The 22,016-nt window shown below is 29.5% G+C and overlaps 3 protein-coding genes across 4 annotated transcripts; 2 read left to right on the top strand and 1 right to left on the bottom strand.

Moving 5' to 3' along the window:
* Positions 1-74: 74 nt before the first annotated feature.
* Positions 75-6,846, bottom strand: LOC108323822 (uncharacterized). Of its 2 annotated transcripts, none has more exons than XM_017556589.2 (13): positions 6,363-6,846; positions 6,109-6,175; positions 5,124-5,254; positions 4,613-4,996; positions 4,305-4,519; positions 3,556-3,879; positions 3,219-3,414; positions 2,735-2,827; positions 2,545-2,636; positions 2,147-2,264; positions 1,582-1,670; positions 833-884; positions 75-733 (listed from the first exon to the last, which is right to left on the bottom strand). In XM_017556589.2, exons 3-13 carry the CDS (start codon positions 5,130-5,132, stop codon positions 212-214), a joined length of 2,094 nt encoding a protein of 697 aa, XP_017412078.1. In that variant the 5' UTR covers positions 5,133-5,254; positions 6,109-6,175; positions 6,363-6,846; the 3' UTR covers positions 75-211. The 2 variants fall into 2 exon arrangements, with proteins under 2 accessions (XP_017412078.1, XP_017412079.1); XM_017556590.2 differs by having other exon boundaries at positions 1,582-1,667; positions 6,363-6,845.
* Positions 6,847-13,604: 6,758 nt separating this feature from the next.
* Positions 13,605-14,589, top strand: LOC108339303 (uncharacterized). Its single transcript, XM_017576442.2, has one exon. The coding sequence runs from the start codon at positions 13,870-13,872 to the stop codon at positions 14,488-14,490; it is 621 nt and encodes a 206-aa protein (XP_017431931.1). The 5' UTR covers positions 13,605-13,869; the 3' UTR covers positions 14,491-14,589.
* Positions 14,590-17,632: 3,043 nt separating this feature from the next.
* Positions 17,633-19,586, top strand: LOC108336671 (11-beta-hydroxysteroid dehydrogenase A). The gene is made up of 6 exons (XM_017573142.2): positions 17,633-17,883; positions 17,961-18,153; positions 18,265-18,353; positions 18,544-18,675; positions 18,837-18,968; positions 19,198-19,586. The coding sequence occupies exons 1-6, from the start codon at positions 17,701-17,703 to the stop codon at positions 19,423-19,425; spliced, it is 957 nt and encodes a 318-aa protein (XP_017428631.1). The 5' UTR covers positions 17,633-17,700; the 3' UTR covers positions 19,426-19,586.
* The last annotated feature ends 2,430 nt before the right edge of the window (positions 19,587-22,016 follow it).

Below are 22,016 nucleotides of genomic sequence, written 5' to 3'. Positions count from 1 at the left end.
TAGATGAGGAATGAAACTATTAGAAAATGGCAGAATGTTCCTCTGCTTGACCCTAACATGAAAAGCTTTGAAGGTGCAAATAATTTAATTTAGATTTATGATAACTAATACTTCATAATTAAAAACCCTTCCATTTCAAATCAGTTAGTCATTTCCCAAACACCCACTATTCTAAAATTAACATCTTACAACAATTAGAGAAAACCAACCATTAAACCGCATTCAAAATGTTGTCGATAATTTTATAAATGGAGGAAGCCACGTTTTCCTGAGCAGTAGTAATAATAGTACCAGTGGTTCCAATCTCTATCGAGGCTTTGTAAGGGTCCTCTATGTGAATTATACTTACAGTTTGTGATTTGGTATCACTCATACCATGTTGGATATTTCCACTGATGCCCATCTTTGATAATGCAGCCATAAGTTTTTCTGAATCAGGTAAACCACAATGCTCCGAAGACCTACTATTACTCGAAGAATTTTTGTTATCAGTTTCCAATAGCAAATGATGTCTGGCATTTTCCATTCGTAGCTCTCCCTTCAATTTTGTTATACTGATTTCTTCTTTTTTGAATGTTTTCCAATAAAACTGGGAAGCCAAATCAGTTGCAATTTTTATCTCTGAGTTGTGCTTTCGATACGGTACTTTCAAAGTTTCAGCTTCAGTATAATACAAAACGGAGAAAGAATTTTCACTGGAAAGGTTGATCTGCAGTCTCAACTCCTCAGGACACTAGAGATTAAAAAAGGAATAAAAACCAAAACAAATAATAATTTTATCGCATGCAAATGTGTAATCGTATAATATAACATAGTGTATAATAATAATTACCAGGACCGTCTTCGGCCGCAATAACTTTAGTAAAGGTTGAACTGTCCGCAACCTACAGAGTAGAAATCAAATGAGAGAATACTAAATAGCTAAGTCAAATTGTAGTTGGCACAGATTACACATCTTTTATAAAGATATAATTAAAATAAACAATTCACGTGCCTTTACTAAAATCTATGTTCTTAGACGAAGATACATGAATAGTTTATATTAAATCTTCAACAATCCTCCCACCCTGGAACTACCTTTTGGGGCTTAGTTAGTCCAAGACCATTTCTAATGTGGTATCAGTCTACCAGAGAACCTATCCACTCTCAATTAGATGAAGAAATATGGATAGTTTTACATTATATTTATGTTACACTTTTAATGACAAAAATTAGAAAGAAATTAATGTTATCAAAATAATACGCCAAGTTTTGGGTTCAGGTCCTTTGAAATGGGGAAGAAAAGAAAGGGTATACGCAATGTAATCACATTCCCAAACCGAAAAACGTATGGAACCATCCATATAGATGTTAATTCTACAAGCATCAGTAATTGAACAGTTTATCAAGGCAGTGTTTCTCATTTTTTATAGGTCGTTCTTCCCCCTAGGTTTATTGGGTGGTATAATTAAAGACTATATATAGACTGCTACTGGCTCGATGTTTATAGAGATTTTGAGAATTATCAGTAAGAACAATTACACATATACATGAATGTACATAATATATTGGAAGACGTGACAGATGGAAAGGTATACCTACCCAATTCCAGAGGGAAACAAACATTGAAGAACCTTCATTGTAACGGGTTGGAAAGGTAGAAGTGCTAGCTCAAGATTCAAAATATCCTGCTGATAGGAAATTCAATGCAACATTGGCCAAAGACATTCAAACGACATTAAAAGGACAGAACTTAAAATAATGCAGATATGAAGATTCATTTCTACCCCAAGAATAATGATATCACTGGTAATGTGGTAGGTAACCCGTGTAATTTAAAAATATTATCCAAAAAGTTTTGAGCTACATCCATCACCGTGTGAGGATGGGATAAGGGAACGTAATTGTTGAACATAACGAAAAATAAGTTTGAGATTGATCTCCCTTGTATAGAAAATACACATAAGATACTTTATAATAAAAGAAATATGAGTTAAGTCCAAAATACAAATAAAGAATAATAACAAAGTAACTAAAATAAAAGACAAATAAGATATCTAATAATCTAATATATCTCACAATAATAATAACACTAAAGTATAGTATAGTATAACATGGTGTTTCTAACAAAGCATATTATAGTTGTAATAGAGGAAATATATCTTACCTCAAGAATAAGTAAAGATTTTGGACTGCCACACCATCGTCGAAGCAGATGAACAACAGGACCCATTCGCATACTCCAGTGAGGACAAAATACAATACAAGGTTCCTGCCAATTAATTCTACAAGAAATACATCAGTTTTTGATAGAAACTAACGATAAGAAAAAGTTTATGAAACCATTTCACTACTGCAGTTTGTTAAAATAAGTTCTTCTCATATCTTGAGGCTATTAACAGAAACTCAACAGTTGTGAAACAAAATTGTTACTGAAATAGTTAACATTGCAAAATTTAGCAGATAAAAAGTGCAGGAATCATGCGAAATTTGATTAATCACTTCAATTTTAATTAGATTTTTATAAGCAAACCTAAAGGAAAAACATGGTAAAAAAGAACTCACAAGAGTTCTTGTGAATGAATAGCAGGAACCACACGAATCTTTTTCTCTTTTAAGAGCTTGACGTGTGCAAACAACTGTTCCCCAGCAAATAACTGCAGCAGCAATTAAAGTATGTAAAATGGAAGTCAAACTCTACAAATAAAAATATGCAAGTGAAATGGACCAAATTAATGTTTCTAATGGTCCATACTTTCTCTTGCCGTTGTTTGCAAAGCCACTCAGGTATGATGTTAAGCAATGCCAGTAATTCTTCAGCCATCGAAGAAATTATATAAACTGGAACCTACAAATAGAAAAATTGTGATTACTTAATAATAGAAATTAGTGAGTGATATCCGATATTAATCCAGAAATCCATTTTCCAAATAAAAGATGGAACTTTGCATTCCCAGTTTTTCCCAATTTCCATTGCAGCACAAAAACAAAAAATAAAAGGCAGTAAAATTTTAATAATGAACACTTGTAAGCAGAATCATTTGGTAAGGTCAAGTCTCTTGGCAAACAAAAATACAAATGGGAATAAGAAAAATAACAGAACTTAAGGCTAATGCCACATAAGTTGATAAAGATAGGTTTTTTACTAGTTAGTATGAACAAGCAACTAAAAAGGATATGGGCATTTGGTTCTGTAGAACAAGGCTAACTAATGTGGTCCTAAAAAGAAGAAAGGACACCTTCAAATCTGAAGCTTCGAGTGATGCTGTCATTTCCTCCAAGAGAAGCAAAATAGTTCCAAGTCGATCAATGGGAATAAGAACAGAACCACCTTCTTTTATACAATTTATAGTATTTGAGCATATGAAATCCAGCTTTTCCTTTTCCTCTGCGTTCTCATCAGAGTTATGGTTGAATCCAGCCAAATCTTGAGAACTTGAATAATAAACCACATGGAAGTCAATATATACATAAATATTCATTACTACAGCTAGAGGATAAACACTTGAAAAACAATAACTGGTGTCTGGGTGAAACATAGAGTTTGACGGGGAATAAAATTTCAATATACCATACCTTATAGATTGTAACTTAGCAGCTGAGACAGAATAATTATCCCCATCTGCACTATCTTGAGTATCACCCAAGGAGAAGTCTGAATAAATTAATGCGCAAGCCCCCTGTAAACTGCGGTAATCAAAAGCCATTGCATGTGCAGAAATGAAGCTGGATCCTGAAACATATGCAGTATCTCCCTTTGGACTATTTAGGATCCAATTACAACTGCCTATTTCTATACCAGAGCTGAATGCCTTTATAACCAATGTACCATTGTAGCAAGCTTCCTCAGCATAATTAAGAGTGTGAGTCTTTAGCATACAATCCTTCACATCAGCTGCACTGAGAAATTCCACAAATTAAATCTTCAAACAAATGAATTGCTGTAATTGACTTTGAAGAAGAAATGGATACAGCAACAAGGTTTACATAACAGTGTAAAAAGCAACAGCTTAACCACGCTAACAAAGACTATATAAATGAGCAAATAAAAAAAATTAAAAAACACAAATAACTGAGAATCCCAGAAACAAAAGTTCAAAATTTCCCTCCCCTTATTTGCCATACACTCAAACATACAAAAGGCAAGACATAAATATCAAGCAAGGAAGCAACAAGTCAAGAGCGATTTTACATGAAAAATTATAATTAATCCATCACAGGATAGCATCATAGAACCATTGCAATTACAAGTCAAGCACATTTCGTTCTGTTTTTAGATAAAACTTTAAATACCATACAAGTTTTGAGGTAAAACGGTAGATCACCTGTACAAGGGCATCCAACCACCCAACTCCAGTCCATCTTTCCCCAATATTATCTCTCTCAATTCAGAGGGAAGGATTTCAAGCTCTTCCTGCCTCAGCCACGATGGGAAATTTGATTCTTCTGGTCCATAGAAATGCCTGAATTCCCCATGCATTGATATAAGATCCTCCATCATTAGCTGGCCTAATCTTGCCGATGCTTCAGTTACGTATATCTAACCAATTGAACAAATATTAAACTAACTATTTTGGTGACAGAAATCAACAAAAATGAAAACACAGTCCAATAATAACATCAAAAAGACTACCTTAGCTGAGAAACCCTTCATTCGAGTAAGAAAGGGCAACCCCATAATACCCATTGGACTGGATATTAATACAACATCAATGAAAGAGGAATTCCACAGCTGCAAATTATTAACAGTCTTGTACCAGGGTTCAGCAAAAAGTAAGTTTTTAGCATGAAGGAGCTTTTCAATTTTCTGTCTTTTCCCAAACGCAGCCCTTGAATCAAAATCATTAGCCTCAGTGTTGTAGCTTTCTACAATTGACAAGCAATCCAAAGTAGGTATAGGGGAGAAGGCCAGGAGAGCTGAAAGGTCTAGTGGGCAATCTAATAATATCCTAATTCCACAAAAATTGAGTATGTGACATGGGGGGAAGTGAAAGCCCCTGCCTTTGCTCAAACATGTCTGCAAAACCCAGGAAAAAACAAATTTAAACAATGAAGAGAACATTTTCGAAAGGAGTATACATAATAGGTACTTCCACTTGCCCCGACACACCCTGGAAGATGTAACAAAGGGGTAAGAAACTTACAAACTTCATACAGTATGAAATTAATAGCCTTTTGTAGATTGCTCCAGAAAGTATGGCTATGCAAGATGAAAGGAAGAGAAATAGGAGCAGAAGAACTTTTGTCTAAAGGAAGCACTTTATGGAAAGACAATCTGCAAATGTAACCCATAAATAAATTATATACATTATTATAAAGTAAACATACACTTAAGCAAGAAATCTCAATAAGTTAATCCCAATTTTTGAAAAATTTTACGATGAGGAACATGGATTGATTAAAATAACTCTAAAAGTGCATCAAACATGAATAAGTATGATAACTTCATTACAAATGAAGCCAAATCCAGTAATTATACTAATTATGGTATTTGATTAAACTAAATCTCTAACTACTCTCTACTTTTGGTTAAATAATGCTTAAAAAACATATGATGGTTTTCCTTCCATGTCCTGCATCACCATTATCAGTTAGCCAACAAAAAGAATATGTATGTTCAACAAAACAAGACAAAACATGCAAAACACAAACTATCACATAATATTTAAATACACTGACTCTGCCATATGACACCCAAAAGAACAGCTGGCACGTTTAGGACAATACTTGATAGGAATATCCTATCAATCTGATTGTAGAGATGACATTTATGCTCCTTTATTTTTTTTCCTCTGATAAGGACCATCAAATTAAAATACTTGGTCAAAATTGACATTCTACTGTGTTTAATGTTTTATAATTTGATTCATATGACTTGTTAAAGGAAACACCCAGAAAAAAAAAACACATTGCCTCCTTCCGTTGCTTTTATATAAAAATATTTCCAAGAGAAATCCAACTAAACCAGTAACCTTTTAACAAATAAAGTAGTATTAATATCAGAAGCTATATTTGGGCACCCAGCAGAAGTAAATGAACAATAATCTACACCAGTAATACAAATTGTGGTTAGTGTAAGAATGAGTTGCAAATTGTGGTTAGTGTGAGAATGAAGGTTGATTTTGGTACCTATGTATTGAGATGCACATAATAGAAGCTCAATAGCAACTTCAGAAGACCTTGAATTTGTATGGACCTGGTTGAAAAAATGTCATAAAATTTACATCACATCCAAGAAAGTAAACCCACAATATTACAAGGATAAAAGGTAAGTAAAAATGTTTAAATACCCAATGACAATAAACCTGAGGGCATTCTAAAAGTGAAATAACCTTCTATCAAAGATGAAGGTAGAGTATTGGAGTTAGATAGGCCACACAAACCTTTGATGGATTGGCAAATACCGCTTTTCTCATCCCTTGAAGACATGTTACCATATTTTTCATTCCAGTGATGCCTATATTAGATAATGCTTCCACTTTGACTGAAAAGGGCACCACGATATCATCAAGAAACAGAAATTCCACAATTTTTCACTCCACTCGATAGTTGCTATCGCCGCCGCCTATACCACCTGCGTTGCCGTCAAATGCTGCCGTTGCCTCCACTGTGTGTTGTCGCCGCCTGTACCAGCAAGCGCTGCCGTCTGCCGTAGAATCCACTGTGTGTTGCCATTGTTGTCGAGCTCTTCTAGAAGAAAATGGATGTCCAGGATCAACAGAGAAAAATGGGGTTTTGGGGGCTAAGAGGCTAACCCGGGCCTAATTTAATCCCAACCTATTTTCTAGGGTTTTGGGGGCTAGGGGCTTTGGAAAAGCCCCTTCAGATGTGTGGGTCAAACAAAATGAGTTTCAGTATAGAAAAGGTCAGGTTGGTCTTGGGACTTTGAAAAATTTGACAATTAGTAATCAGAATTTAATATCTATATTTATAATAATAGTAAAAAATTTAATTTGGAATTATAGGTTGGCATACATTTTTATCTTTGTTTTCTTACTTTTATATTTATTAAGTAACTTTTTAGTATTTATTATATAAAAAAAACTACCTATCAAAATAAATAGTGTTTTTTCTATAAGACTTGGTAATATAAAAAAAAATAATGTAACTATTGTTTGATAAACATATTATTTACCTTCTTTTATTTTTTGTGTTTTTTTTATTCATTAACAAACTTTTTTTATTAAAATATATGTATTCACATATGCATTTATATTTTTATTATATTAAAATATATAATTTTTATGAATAATTATTAAAAATTAAAAATTAGTAAAATCTCAAATGTATTACTAAAATTGTTTTACAATAGTAAAAACAAATTATTACTATAATAATTATTGAAATAAAAAATATCATTGAATATAAAATATTTTTTATAATTTTATTATAGATAATTATTTTATTATGTAAATAGTTTTTTAGTATTAACAATTATTTGAGTTTTAAATATAAATTTCTTAAAAGAATAAAGTTGAAAAAAAAATCATATGTAGAAAATTACTATAAAATTTTAAAAAATAGTCATTTTGAAACGAAACGTTGAAAAGAATTATGTACATAAAAATAGAATAATTTCTTTTATTACAGGTTATAAATATATGGAATATATATAATTTTGTAAAAGTAATATTAAAAATATTAGGTAAGCATTGTATTAAAAAGTATATATATATATATATATATATATATATATATATATATATATATATATATATATATATATATATATATATATATGTATGTATGTGTGTGTAACTCAAAAAGTTCATCTCCTTACTTTTTAAGTATATTTAAATATGATAAATTGAAAAGAATCATGATACTATAAATCAAATATCAGTATTATTTTTTCTTATAAATTAAACTTTAAATTGGTCTTTAATTTAAATTATTAAAGTTTTGCCTAAACAATAACTAATATGTAAAGATTGAGAAAAGAAGTCAGCTTTGGGGAGTGGACATGTGGCATCAGACGATATGATGGAACATTATTAATAAAATAACTTATGTATAGAAACGTGAAATTTAAAGTTCCTTCCTATTTTCTGAGCAACCAAACCTCACTCTTCAGATCTTTCTTATTCTCTTGCCTCTGTCTTCTCTCTTCAATCTCTTCTCACTAAACCATCGGATTGTTGATCAAGTGGTGTTCGAGCGTTCCCAGCGTAGAGGGCTCCGTTTTGAACCGATCACTTTCTTCCTTCTGACTGGTAAGTAGTTATTCCTTTATCCTCCGTTGCCTTGGGACCTAGGGCATGTGACTTTACTGGTTGCATGTAACTAGAAACTCCTTTCTTCAAATCTTTGTCAAATTCTAGCTATAAGAACTGTTTTCTACCACCAATGTGGTGGTTTGTAGGGTTTGGTTGGGTCCTTGTTGTGTGAGGTACTATAAGAAGCATTCTTATGAGTTGGGCAGTTCAACTCTGAGGTAAGGGGAGCTAGTTGTTTGTTTGAATTTGTTTTATAAATATGTATGCATGTTGAATGCTAAACTGGTGTGTTGTTTTGGACTGCTTTTTGGTTTTAAGCATATTGGATGTTATGGACTGAAACATGTAGTTGATGAAACTGTAATGGCTTGCTTGTGAATTGAATTGGATGAACTTAGTTACTGTAAATTGAACATGTAGAAAGTGTTTGGGGGTAAGATTTATGTTGTAGTTTTAATTAGATAGATAGTTTTGGGAATTAGGAAGTATTTTAGGTCATTTGAGAGAAAGTGGGATAGTGATATTGAGCATATGAGGTATAGAGTGTTTTTGGAGGGTTAGGACAATTTAGATAGGTCCAACGTAGCTTGCTAGGAACATAAAACTGGTTTAGAACAGGTTAAAAATGGTAGAATTGGATTTGAGCCCCTAAGTTGAGGAAATTAGTGTTTTAAGAAGGATTTTGGGTCTTAATCACATAATAATCACTCTAGGAATGAGTAAAATCAACTAGATAAGTTTAATTAGGATTATATCACCGATTAGAGGTCTTGGAAGTTGGGGAAGATTATTGGAAATGGTAAGAGGGTGTGAGTGTGTATAATTCTGCAGAACTGACGTTCTGCAGATTATGCAGACTCGTTATGCGAATGGTTCCACATTGCGAGTCCCTACAAGGGGTGCTCTCTGTCAGGGTTATTCACTGTGCGAGCTGGTTCGCTTCCCGAATGACCAAAGAGTGTTGCTCTATGCCTGGTGGATTCGCTTAGCGAATCCTGTCGCTATGCAATTGGTGGTGGCCTGGAGCCACTGCCATTTTAATTAGAAAAGCGAATGGGGCGCAAGGCGAGAAGGTTTGGGGGGTTGGTCTCTGTCTAGACTCTCGTTGTGCGACTTGGTAGCGCTATGCGAGAAACCTAATGTATGTCACCTATGCGAAGTAATTCACAAGGCGAGTGTGGTGCGCTATGCGAGCCACTCTGGTTTCGCCATGCGAGCAGTGTGCGCTGTGCGAGAAGTCCTAAGTTTAGTTGTTTAATTTCCTTTGGTTTTATGATTGATTAAGTGGTTTGTTACACTGTTTGTGAAGCATGCTTTAATATCTATGGCCTTATCTTATGGAGCTTAAACATGCATGTTGATTCTAATTAAAAGTATATGAGTTGAAAAGGAAAGTGGTGTGATCTCAAGGTTGCAAGTATAAGTTTCAAAGTTTAGAATCTCTTGGTGAGATTCTTAGTTGTTTAGAATGAGAGTAGGAGCTCAGTCTTGGGGGTCATCCTGAAACTTCAATGGTCAATCATTCTCAAATAGAGAGGATTGAACCATGTCGTGAGGAGTAGTAGGAGGTCTTAGTCTTGAGGGCTTCCAATATGTCTCGAGGCCCGGAACAGGCTAACCTCGTGAGTGTGGTAGGGTGAAACCCATTGGCAATGGCTTTGCAAAGCAGTAGAGGCCACCACGAGTGCACGACCCACCATAGCTCGACTATCATTCTAAGTCCAGACGAGTCAAATTTAAAGTATAACATGTTATGATGTGTGATTCAATTTACTTAAATTAAACATGAATGTTGTGTGTTATTGTAATAGTATGATCTTTGTATATCTAGCTCACCCTTGCTTCTGTGTTTGTCTGTCTGTGTTTTGTTTTCTCTTTTCCGATAATCACCTTAATGGTGTGAGTTTAGGGATGCAATCTTTTCAGTTGGCTAAACGAGAAGTTAGATGAGAAGTTTGAAGTGTAGGTTGTGCTTTTGGCTAAACGGGAAGTTAGATGAGAAGTTTGAAGTGTAGGTTGTGCTTTTGGTCCTTCAGGTGAAGAATTTTATTCTTCGCAAATCTATAGTTTGTTGTATCATTATCTATGCAATGTTCATTTTAGTAGTTTCATATTACTAAACTGGGATGCTATATATAATTAGTGTTTCATTAAATATAATTAAATACCAAATTATATATTAATTTTATTTATATAAAAAAATGTATTTCTTAATCTTAAGAGTCAATAAGAATATAATTTATAAATTAATATAATATTTTATTAATAATAAAAACTAGTTTAAATACTAATAACATTAAATTTATAAATTGATATATAAATTTGTTGTGTATTAAATTTATAAATTGATATAAAAAATAGCTGTTATAATGATTAAAATTTGTTTATCTGAACTTAGTTATTACTTAATGATTTTATTGTAAAAATCAAATATGTGACTTACTTTTAGAAAAACACTTTATAATAAATGAATCTACACGATTTTAAGACTATCAAACAAGATTTGATTCATCTTATGAAAATATTATCCTTTATCGAATTATGACAATCATATTTCTTTTACAATAAAATATAGTATTTACCTTTTAATAGGTTATTATTTAATCAATATTTGTACGAACTTATGTAAAATCAACATAAAAAAAATTAAAAGTAATTGATATTGAAGTCCAAACAAGTGAATAGTGAAATTTGTTAATCAGCATATTTTAAAAGTTTAATAACAAAATTTGATTTTATATTCCAATTTAAGTGAATCAAAATATATAATATATTACATTAGGATGATGTTTTCTTACGTGGTAATGATATCCATGGTTTTCCTTTCTTGAATGGAAGGGTCCCACTAAAATGTTTTTTATGAACTTTTGCAGATCACCATAAAAGAATGCTCACTGACTAATAAAGCTAACAAGATGACTAAGCCATCAAGCAAATACTCCAACACTTGTTCATAATATATTGTTTTCTTCCTCTTTCTCCTTTTATTATTTATTCATTCATTTCCCACGTCATTCTATATATCATTCTATAAGCCTTCATGCATGCTCAGAGTCCAACATATTCAAAAAAACAAGAAATTACTTACATATGATAATTAATAAAATGCTTTTTAAAATAAAATTTAAACTTCTACAAAGAAAACGTATAAATTGAAAAACTACAAGAAATGTTTTCAATTCTATTTTAAGGAATTAAATTAAAAAAAAAACATATTTTATTTCCATAAAGTAACCTAAATTCTTCCAAATATCATTACATTTACAGTGACACACTTTTAGAAAACCGGACAATTTAGTTTACTTTATCACTTAACGGTAAGCATGCAACCGTTGTACCATTTAACTAAATTACAGAATGTATATTTTTCTGTTCTTGGTTTTTATTTTTGCTGATCATTTTTACACTCATCATATATTGAACATAAATTTCAGAATATATATATATTTGAAACTTTATTTTCTTGAAAATTCACAAACAGTTATTATCATAATCATTTTTGACACTGCAAAACATAATTTATGTTCTTTAAACCATTGATCCTATTCTCATTGAATTCTTATAACTTTTTAGAAAATCATATATTGGTTAAAAACATAATCAAAATATAATGTATAATAAGTGCAGACTTTTATTAAATTGGTTATAAAAATAAGTTAAATTTAAAGTGTATTTTCTTAATATTATCAAACTAATTCAACTACTAAACTTTCTAAACATGATGAAATGTATTTTTTCTTTTGTTTGATTGTTAAAAGTGAAATCTAATTCTCTGAATTGATCCATTTTAGTGAATAACGAGGCTTCTGCTAGAAGAAATGTAAAAGAAAAAGGCTAAAGGGTTTCTTTAACCGAAATGTATAACAGTAAGAGCACAGAAAGGAAAATGAAAAAGAAAAGGGAAAGATATATGAAGACTTTTGTAGAGGAGATTCTGCTGCCAAATTATAGCAGTCAAAATCATATTCTTTTCTTAATGGGAAATGTTCTGTAAAATATCTTACAGATTATGGCATGGTAAATTAATGCTGGCCAACCCAATAATCTAAAGTTTCACCTTATACCATCGTAATCAAAGAGGCACATTTAATATCTAACTGTTTTATAAATAACTTACACTTTTTTATAGCATAATGTGATATAAGCGTCATTTAATATCTTTTTCAGAGACAAATTAATTTACTACATTTGTTGATTTCTTTAATAAGAAAGAGAGACCTTATTACAAGTTTTCCTGAATTTCTTTACAATGTTCAAAACTCATCATTCTCAAGCTTATGCAAAGGTCTATCGATATTGTAAGGTATACCTACCGATTTCATCATGTTAACTAATTTAATTACATGAAAGCCTGATCATTATTAATAAAGGGAGAAAGTATATTCTCAAAGAAATACATGTTATCAACTGTGAATATATTTTGAAGATAAAAATATATATTTATATTGACGAGTATATATGTGGAAAAAAAGTCATTATAAATAGTAAATTGATATTTTAAATAAATATTTATAAATATTGAATAATAAATAATTTGATATTTCTTATAAAGGAGTGGGTATAAGTATCATACTTTATAATTATTATCCATAAAAAATTAAAATTAAAATTTAATTTATATTTTATTATATTAAATTTAAGTAAAATTAAAATTATATTTATATTTTTTAGGTTAAATTTAATTGATATTCAAATTTAATTTCAATTTATACTAAATTTTATATTTTTATTATTTTATTTAGATTTCATTTTAAAAATTAATAAATTATTTTTTAAAATATTTACATGTATTCTTCCAAGTTTTAAAAAATATATTTTTTAAACACATATCCAGCCAATAACAAAACGAATACCAGGTTATATATATATATATATATATATATATATATATATTACAAATTAAGTAATGATAAGTATTATATGCGTCTGACTCCTCGTTATCACTAAATATCATTAATTAGTACTTAATATTTTATAATAAATATTAAATGCATTCCAATGTTCATCTTCACGGGATAATGACTTTAATACGAAGAAAGTCGAGGAAGGAGAAGAAGAAAAAAATATATAAAGGAAAAAAGGGGACAGTATGCATAGTTTAAGCAACTAGCTAGCTTTCTTTTAAACTTATCTGTTTCCAATAGTTGTCTGTTAGCTATAAACTCTCAGTCGTATATTTAAACAGTGATTACAAATTAGTGAGCTGTAATTAGTCTTTAAGGGGTATAAATCTAAGTTTAGAAGTAAAAGAAATATGAAACTTATGAAACACCCATAACTCTTGAATTAATTATAAGATGTGAGAAAGGAAGGTGTTGAATTAGCAGCTTAGCTAAAATTAGCTACACAGCACAAGCTTTTCCAATAGAAGAAAAAGCAGTGTGATGATCAACAAAATGAAAATAATGCATAGGAAAAGCATTAGCAGAGCGAGATCAAATTATTAAAATTTGAAACGAAAAGAGGGGCAACAAACGGCACGCCATGTCCCATAAGCCTTTTGAAAAAGCAGCCAAAATATTTCTTATCAAATAATGAAAAAAGAAGAAGAAGAAAGAAAGTAGCATGTGAATGATTTTACAAAGCAATCCCTTTCTGAGTCTATATAACTTGGAGTTTGGAATGCTCTTAGTTCAGTGAAGTAAATTGTACCTAAACCCAAAACTCGAGGCTAATGGATCCTACACAGATGAAGAAAATTCAAGCCATGAAAAGGTACAAGAGCCACCAGTTCCTGAACAATTTGTATGTATATTTTGTGAGTGCCTTAACTTGCAGTGTCTTCTGTTTTGTCACCTTCTGCATGCCCTATCTTTCTTCTCTTCTCCGCCTCTTTTTCTTCGTCCACATCTCAAGTTTAGTACCAGTTCTGTTCAGCTCAAAGCTCCTGTTCATCATGGGCAACCTTATAATTTTTTTCCTTGTGGTAAACTCGAGAATCCTTTCCTCGGATCCCTCTTCAACCCCTGTTGTTTACTATGATGAGTACATTCGGAGCAGTCAAACCCCAAAACCTCTTGTTGCAACTGTTGAGGTCAAACGAGGTAAAACTTTGGAGAAACATGTTGTCGGGGAAATTTTGGACATCGACAGTGTGGACTTCAAGTGCAAAGGGAGGGTTGAGAAAGGCACTGAAACATTCAAAGAAGACGACGACATAGATGCAGGAGATGAACAACGTTTGATTCCTTCGTGTTCCGATGAATTGAACAAAAGGGCTGATGATTTTATTGCGAGAGTCAATAGGCAGAGAAGGCTTGAACTTAGCCTTCTGAATTATGGTGGTAGTTACTAAGTATATGGTGTTGTATAGTGCAAGAAAATCTTAGTTCTCAACTAGATTATTTTCCTCCAAATTTAATTGAGAATATTATAAAGTATATGTGTTACAGCATTTAACCCTAATAACAGAATTTGTATGATTCCGGATGGACATATTTCTTAGGTAAATAATTACTTTATAAATGAATTAAATGATAAAAGAGGTAAAAAAAATATATCGAAAAATTGTGTCAACTTTTTATGACGTGAGAATTTCTATCTTTTGGTGTATATTTTATACACGAATAGTACTGAGAATCAATGTGACTTTAACTGGAAATTCACCTACAAATAACGTTTTCAAAATTCATTAGGTCGGTAAATAAAGAAAACAATAATAAGTGAAATATGTATCGCGATAATAATTTAAAGAGATTCCTTCCATATTGTATACATTATAAGAAAATAATTAATTATTAACTGATAAAATTCGTTTGTAAAAATTTGATAATAATTTTAATTTATAGATGGATTATATATGGTAAAATAATTTATTAAAAAAATATTCATCAATAAATTTTATTAGTGGATTAAAAAATTTGTTATTAATTACTGAAAATCAAAATTCGTAGATAATTATCCATGACTTAAATTCATTGAAAATTAATCACAGTTTAAATTTATTGATAATAATTGAAATTTTTTTTACCTTCAATAAAATGTTGGTAAGTATCGTAGATGAGTCTTTTTCTTCTTCATTCTCTTTTTCTTTTTTGTTTTTGTCTTTTTCTTCAAACGATTAATTTATAATATTTTTAGTCATAAGCATTTAGAATTTTGCATTTCTAGACTATGTTAGCATTTTCAGATTATGTTTTGTTGATTATATTCTCTCACTAATGAGTTGTAATCACTTATTTGTTTTATGTTATTACTTTGACTTAGAAACTATGTTGTTTATAACTTGAATTTGAATTAAGTAAAGTCTTGGTATCAAATTTCAGTGTCAATTATGTGTTGGTAAAATTTTATTTCATTTAATTTAAATTGCATTGCAATTGACAAGATATATATATATATATATATATATATATATATATATATATATATATATATATATATATATATATATATATATATAATTAAACAAAAATATACCTTTTGATTTTAAAAATACATTACACACAAATTTGTATATGGATTATTCCGTAAGTAGGTTACACGTAAGTATTTCTTCAACATTACCTTGATTAATTCATGTGGAATTTACGACAATTCCATATATAACATCACATATAAAAAAAAGTCTGTTAAATTTACCTATGCCTATTATATATATAAATTCTGTTAATAAAATTTCAAAAGACATCTTCAAAGTAATGTAGTAGAAACACATACATTGAAAATAAATTAAAACTTCTCCTAATATATTTTGCCATTAACAATTTATATTGGTCTTCTTTGTTCTTCATAAGAAAACATTTCATAATGTTGTATGCATGTGATTTGGATCTGGACAATCATCCAACTTAAAATACTTCATTGATAAGCAAAGTATGTACTTCCCAGTACTTGCATGTAAACATTCCCACGTGGTAATTTTATAAAGTACATAAAGCCTGCAAGCATATATCTGGAACATCTCTAATATAGTTTAATTTTGGTCCCAAATTCTTAGAACTTAAACTTTTGTAACCTTAAAGTGGGTCACCCGAAATGTTCCAATACAACAACGAGACGCGGCATTTTCCCTACAACGTGGCTCGGATAGTTAAACATCGAATACATGTACACCTAGCTAATTTTTTTTTCACATTTAAATAAAAATTTGAATTTGAGTCTTGTTAATAAAAATATATAACCAACAAAATTCATTAACAAAATAGTCAATTACATCTTTACTACATAACACCAATTTCACAATAAGAAAAACAAAATATTAAGTTAAACCATCTCCCATGTCTAAAATGACCCATTCACCCTTTGCTCTTTCCCTCTTAGGATCTCATCAACTGATTAAATTTTTTTAAAAAAGTTAGGCAATGATAGGTTGGGGTAATTGTGATGTGAAATTGGTACTGATTGATTAATTATGAAAGTGGTTGGTTGTAATATTGGTAGTATTAATTAGGGGTGAACAAATGCATTAATTGAATTAAATAATTGTAAAGCATTTTCTTTGACACTCCGGTCTTAAATTAATAAGTGACCAGCAAACTCTCCCTATAAGCCTAATTGTGTCACCCTTAAAATAAATTATATTTTTAACAAAGGAAAAAAGAGATATTAATAATGACAACTAAAAATCTATTTGCCTTGTGTTCCTATTTAATTTTTAATTTTATTCTTTAAATAAAAATTATTTTAAATTAAAATAATTATTATATAAATTTTATTTTTTAAGTGCTTTTTTTTAATTTAATCATTTTTTAACTTCATATTTTTTTAAACTTAACCATTTTTTAATTTAAAAATTATGTACAAAATAAATAAAATTATTTATAATAAAAAGAATTTATATTTAAATTTATAATTATAATAATAACAATATAATAATTTTATTATTTTTTATTATTATAAAGAAAAGTAAACACTTATATGTTTTCATTGGTTATTATTATTTAAATAGTAAACTAAAGATTTTTAACTATGATTTATGCATATGTAGATATACATTACATATGATCACAATAACAATTATTATATATTCAGATCTTATTTGAATTAAATTTAGATGTTAGATACATAAAAACAAAAAAAAAAAACATATTCATCAAAACATAATATAAACGGTACTAGTTAAAAGTAAATTCAGATATACAACATTTTTTTTTAGTTTAACAATTTTTGAGCATTTTCTTCCTTGAACTTACCATTACTACATGACGACTAATAAAATATATTATAACAAAAATCTGAGGTGATTTTGAAATTTTTATATTCAATAAAATGAGTAAAATAAATAATATGCAAATAAAAGAACTTATAAACTTACAAGTAATGTGTAATATTTTATATATATCTTCTCTCAAAAATACTTAATAATTAATACATTTCAAAGAAAAATTCATTATTTTTTAATATGTGGTTGAATCATAAAAGGTTTCTCACTAAATACCAACTACCCATCTATAAATGTTTGTTGGCTGTTATCAAAATATAGTAATATATAATGTCAGATATTTCCCTCTGGTAAGTTCTGATTCCGTTTCGATCTCGTCCGAACTTCAATTTCACAGTAGCCATGGTTGTAATTAGCGAGCTTTTCAACTTTGCATTGCCTCCTCTTTCACTACTTCTCCTCACCATTTTAATGCTACCTTCGCTCATCTTCAAGCTGCTTATGCATGTCAGAAAATCGCTGCGCAAAGAAAACGTGGCAAGCAAAGTTGTATTAATCACCGGAGCAGCCTCAGGAATTGGCGAGGTCTGCTATTTTTTCTATCCTTGTTTTTTATTTTTCCTCTAGTAAATCTGAGTTTTACTTTTGGTGATTTTCCAAAGCAAATAGCTTATGAATACGCAAGGCGAGGAGCAAAGCTTTCCCTGGTTGACATAAGAAAGGAGAAACTCGTGGCAGTGAGTGATAAAGCAAGATCTCTGGGTTCTCCTGATGTTACCACCATTGCTGCTGATGTATCCAAGGTCCAAGAATGCAAACGCTTTGTTGACGAAACATTCAACTACTTCGGAAGACGTACGTCAGGAGAAGAAGCTATACTCACATTATAGTGTAATTTTTTGTTTGATGTTTCATTTCTATTCTTTTGTTTATAGCTAAAATTCGTAGATTTGGTGTTTTTTGCAGTGGATCATCTGGTAAATAATGCAGGAATCAGTGGTAAGCCTGTAACTGTGGAGAATATGCGTGATATTTCTGAATACACTGCAGTTATGGTAAGCCATGAGATGGGTTCGAAATATTATAGTGTAATTTAAAAAATATTATTACAAAAATTGTTTATCACGTGATATATAAAAATTGGTTAGATTATTTGTTAGGATGATTCAGTGAATAAGCTGAACTGCATTAGAATCTGTAAAACAAAAAGTAGTTTTAAAAGTAAGTTTGTGTTATAATTGGCAGGATGTGAATTTTTGGGGAGCAGTTAATGGGACATTATTTGCAATCCCACATCTGAAAAATAGCAAAGGAAGGATCATAGTGATTGCTTCAGTTTGCGGATGGTTCCCACTACCACTGATAAGTATCTATAATGTAATGTATAAACTCTGGATATTCATTTTAGAATTGTGAAAACATCTTTTTGAAATAGTTTGAAACTAAGGAAAATCTATTTTTGGAAGTTATGTTGTTGAAGATAAAACTAAATTGAATGAAACTGTTACTAATTGTGATGGTTTGAATGGTAAGTGCAGGCGAGCAAAGCAGCGATAACAAACTTCTTTGAGACTCTGAGAATGGAAGCTGGAACTGCATTCGGCATAACAATTGCCACGCCCGGTTTTATCAAGACAGACCTTACATTAAAGGCCAAATTTGAATTAAAGGTTTACATTTATTTCCTGTATATTTTTTCAATGAACTCAGTTTTAATATGATCATTTTCATATCACTCATCCTTGCAACCAAAGAAGGTATTAAAGTTTGAATATGTAATAGATCATTAAAGTTAATGTAGATAAATTATAACAACAATTTATATTCCAAAATGCACATTGTCTACTGAGTTCCAGTTATGGCGGTTGAAAGATTTGAACAATTTTTTTTGCAATTCAGGGTGTTATGGGAACAGTTCCAATGGGGTCAGCTAGTGAATGTGCTAAAGCCATAGTTGAAAGTGCATGCAGGGGAGATATGTATGTTACAGATCCTTCTTGGTACAAAGTCTTGTTTCCTTGGAAGGTGCTTCATCCTCAAATCGTAGATTGGGCCCTCAACTTGATCTGTCCAAACAAGTCTGCCATGAAAGGCAATCTCATGATGCCAGAGCATAAGACAGAATAAACTCTTACCTCTCTACCAATGAATGTAACTTGGAAGTGTTTGTGACCAAGATACTCCATAATAATTACAATACGACTTTACTTTCCTGTATTTTTCTTTCTTTGTGTGGAACTATGTTAATTCATAATAGCGGAAAACTTTGGAGTGTTCTTTTTTTTTTTTTGCTGAAATGAGCATCATATTTGATTAGGATTCTCACAGTGCCAATATTAGAGTAAGGGTTTGTAGAGTAGCTAACTTTGTCATGAAAATTTTTATGATAAAAAAAATATAAACTAAAGGAAAATAATTTATGTGACTTAAGAAGTCATCTTTTAGATAAACTAATAGGAAGTAGCTTCACTGAATCCGTTTTAAACTATAATCTCTTATAACAAACAAAGTATTATATGATGATAATATAATTAATAGTAAAATCTAACTGTATTGACTTAAAGTTTTAAAATTTTATAATACAAAAGTTTAATAGAAATTTAATTGGAAGTTCTAAAATTTATCTGAAACTAAAAACACAATTAAGTCTAAATGATATTAATAAATAATGTGTCGTGTTTCTTTTAAAAGTGTAGTTTAAGGCTTTTTTTTAAACCACTAAATACAATCATTTTTTAATTTCAATAAACATTAATAAAATTTTGTATATTAAGTGAAAGATAAGGATATAAACACATATTCTCTTTAACCTTAAAAGTATTAGTTAAATCAAACAGAATTTAAAAAAAAAAAACGTGACAAGTTATTAGAACAAAAATATCTTAAATGAATATAAAGTTTCTCAGTTGGCCAATTTGAGAATATAAGCACTTAAATATACTCAAATATCACTTATCTAATTTAATTCTAAATATAATAAAAATAATTTATTTATTTACAGTTCTTATTAAAGAAATACAAAATTAAGCAATTTTCTTAAAAGATTTTAATATGTTTAAAAGATCACATAAATATTGACGGATTACTTTTTTTTTTTACTAAAAGAAATTATTTATCCCCGGGCGAAAGCCGATGTGTTCTTTTCTTTTGGTTTTTAATTAGGTCAATGTTCAAAATTATATATGGACTACACAACCTAATCCAGTTTACGTAATCCGACAATAAATACAAAAATACATGATAAGTATAAATTAAAAATGTGATTTTAATAATAAATTTGTATAATTATAAAAATTTTAAGTTAAAAGAAAACAAGTTAAAATTTTAAGAATGATGAATTTAAGAGATTATTTAAGATGGTATAGAATATTCTAAGATAATGTATTTGAATGTTTTTTATATTTTTAATACTGTCTTTCAAGATGAAGCTTACTAATTTCATTTTGTAATAAGAAAATAATTCACTTTTTCATAAACTAAATGTTATACACATAGAGAGATAACTTGAGATAATCACTGCATGTGCGAAGCAAGAGCATTGCATCTAAGTACAAGTCCGGATCAGGTTTTTCTCTCCAAAATTAAGAAAAATGATATTTTTTATTTTTAATATATTTTTTATTTTTTTCAGTTTTTTCCTCATTATTTAATGTTTAAGTAATTTTCAACTTATGATAAATATATATATATATATATATATATATATATAATAGACAAGAAAAATTATAACATCTTGAAATTAAAAATTAACAAAAAATTAACTTTTATTGAAAAAACAACAAATTATTAAAAAAAATAGAGTAATAAAAAATAGCAATTACTTATACCATGTGAAAAAAAAAATCACATCAATATGTTTTGATTTTTCGTAAAGTGTTGGATTTATAGCCAAAGAATTGACATGTTTGTATTCAAACATGTGATTATGGTCATTTTATATTTTTTAAGTAACACTTATTCAATATCTTGAAATTGTATTATTTTGCTAAATTTAATTAGCGTGTATTTAGTATTCTAATTAAGGTTGGATATTGTTTTGTCATATCTAACTAACATATATACAACATAGTGAGATAAGAGATACTTTGTTAGCAGTATTATCATATTTATTTTGACTCATTTAAGTAATATTTATACAATGTCGTGAGGCATTTTTATTTTTCATGTCCATCTAACAATATTCAACATTATGAGACAATTTTGACACATTTAGTTAACATATATGTTTTATTAAATTTAATTAACACACATTCATTAAATCACCTATTTTACCATGCTTAATTACCATGGGTACATATAGATATTATGATACATAATTGACATGTGTTAAACATATCGCGATAATACTTTTTTGTTATGTCTAACGAACTAATATGCATTGTTAATTATAAAACTATATCAATTTTAACATATTTAACAAACATATATTCTTGATCATACTTAATTTTTCACATCTTATTAACATGTATTCAATGTTTTAAGACCATACAAATTTTTACACATCTAATTATTGTGTATCTAATATCGCGAGTTTATATTTATGAATGTTATATTTATTTTGACACGTCTGCACCTATTTAGTATCCTAAAACCATATTTATTTAACACTTTTAAGAAACACATTTAACATTATAAAATCATGCCAATTTTGACATTGTGAATCAGATTAATATGTGTTCATGAGATCATGTCTATTTTACCATGTCAAACTATCACAT

The sequence above is a fragment of the Vigna angularis genome, chromosome 1 (genome assembly GCF_016808095.1).
Source record: "Vigna angularis cultivar LongXiaoDou No.4 chromosome 1, ASM1680809v1, whole genome shotgun sequence".
Taxonomy (NCBI): domain Eukaryota; kingdom Viridiplantae; phylum Streptophyta; class Magnoliopsida; order Fabales; family Fabaceae; genus Vigna; species Vigna angularis.
This window is presented reverse-complemented; position numbering and strand designations above follow the sequence as displayed.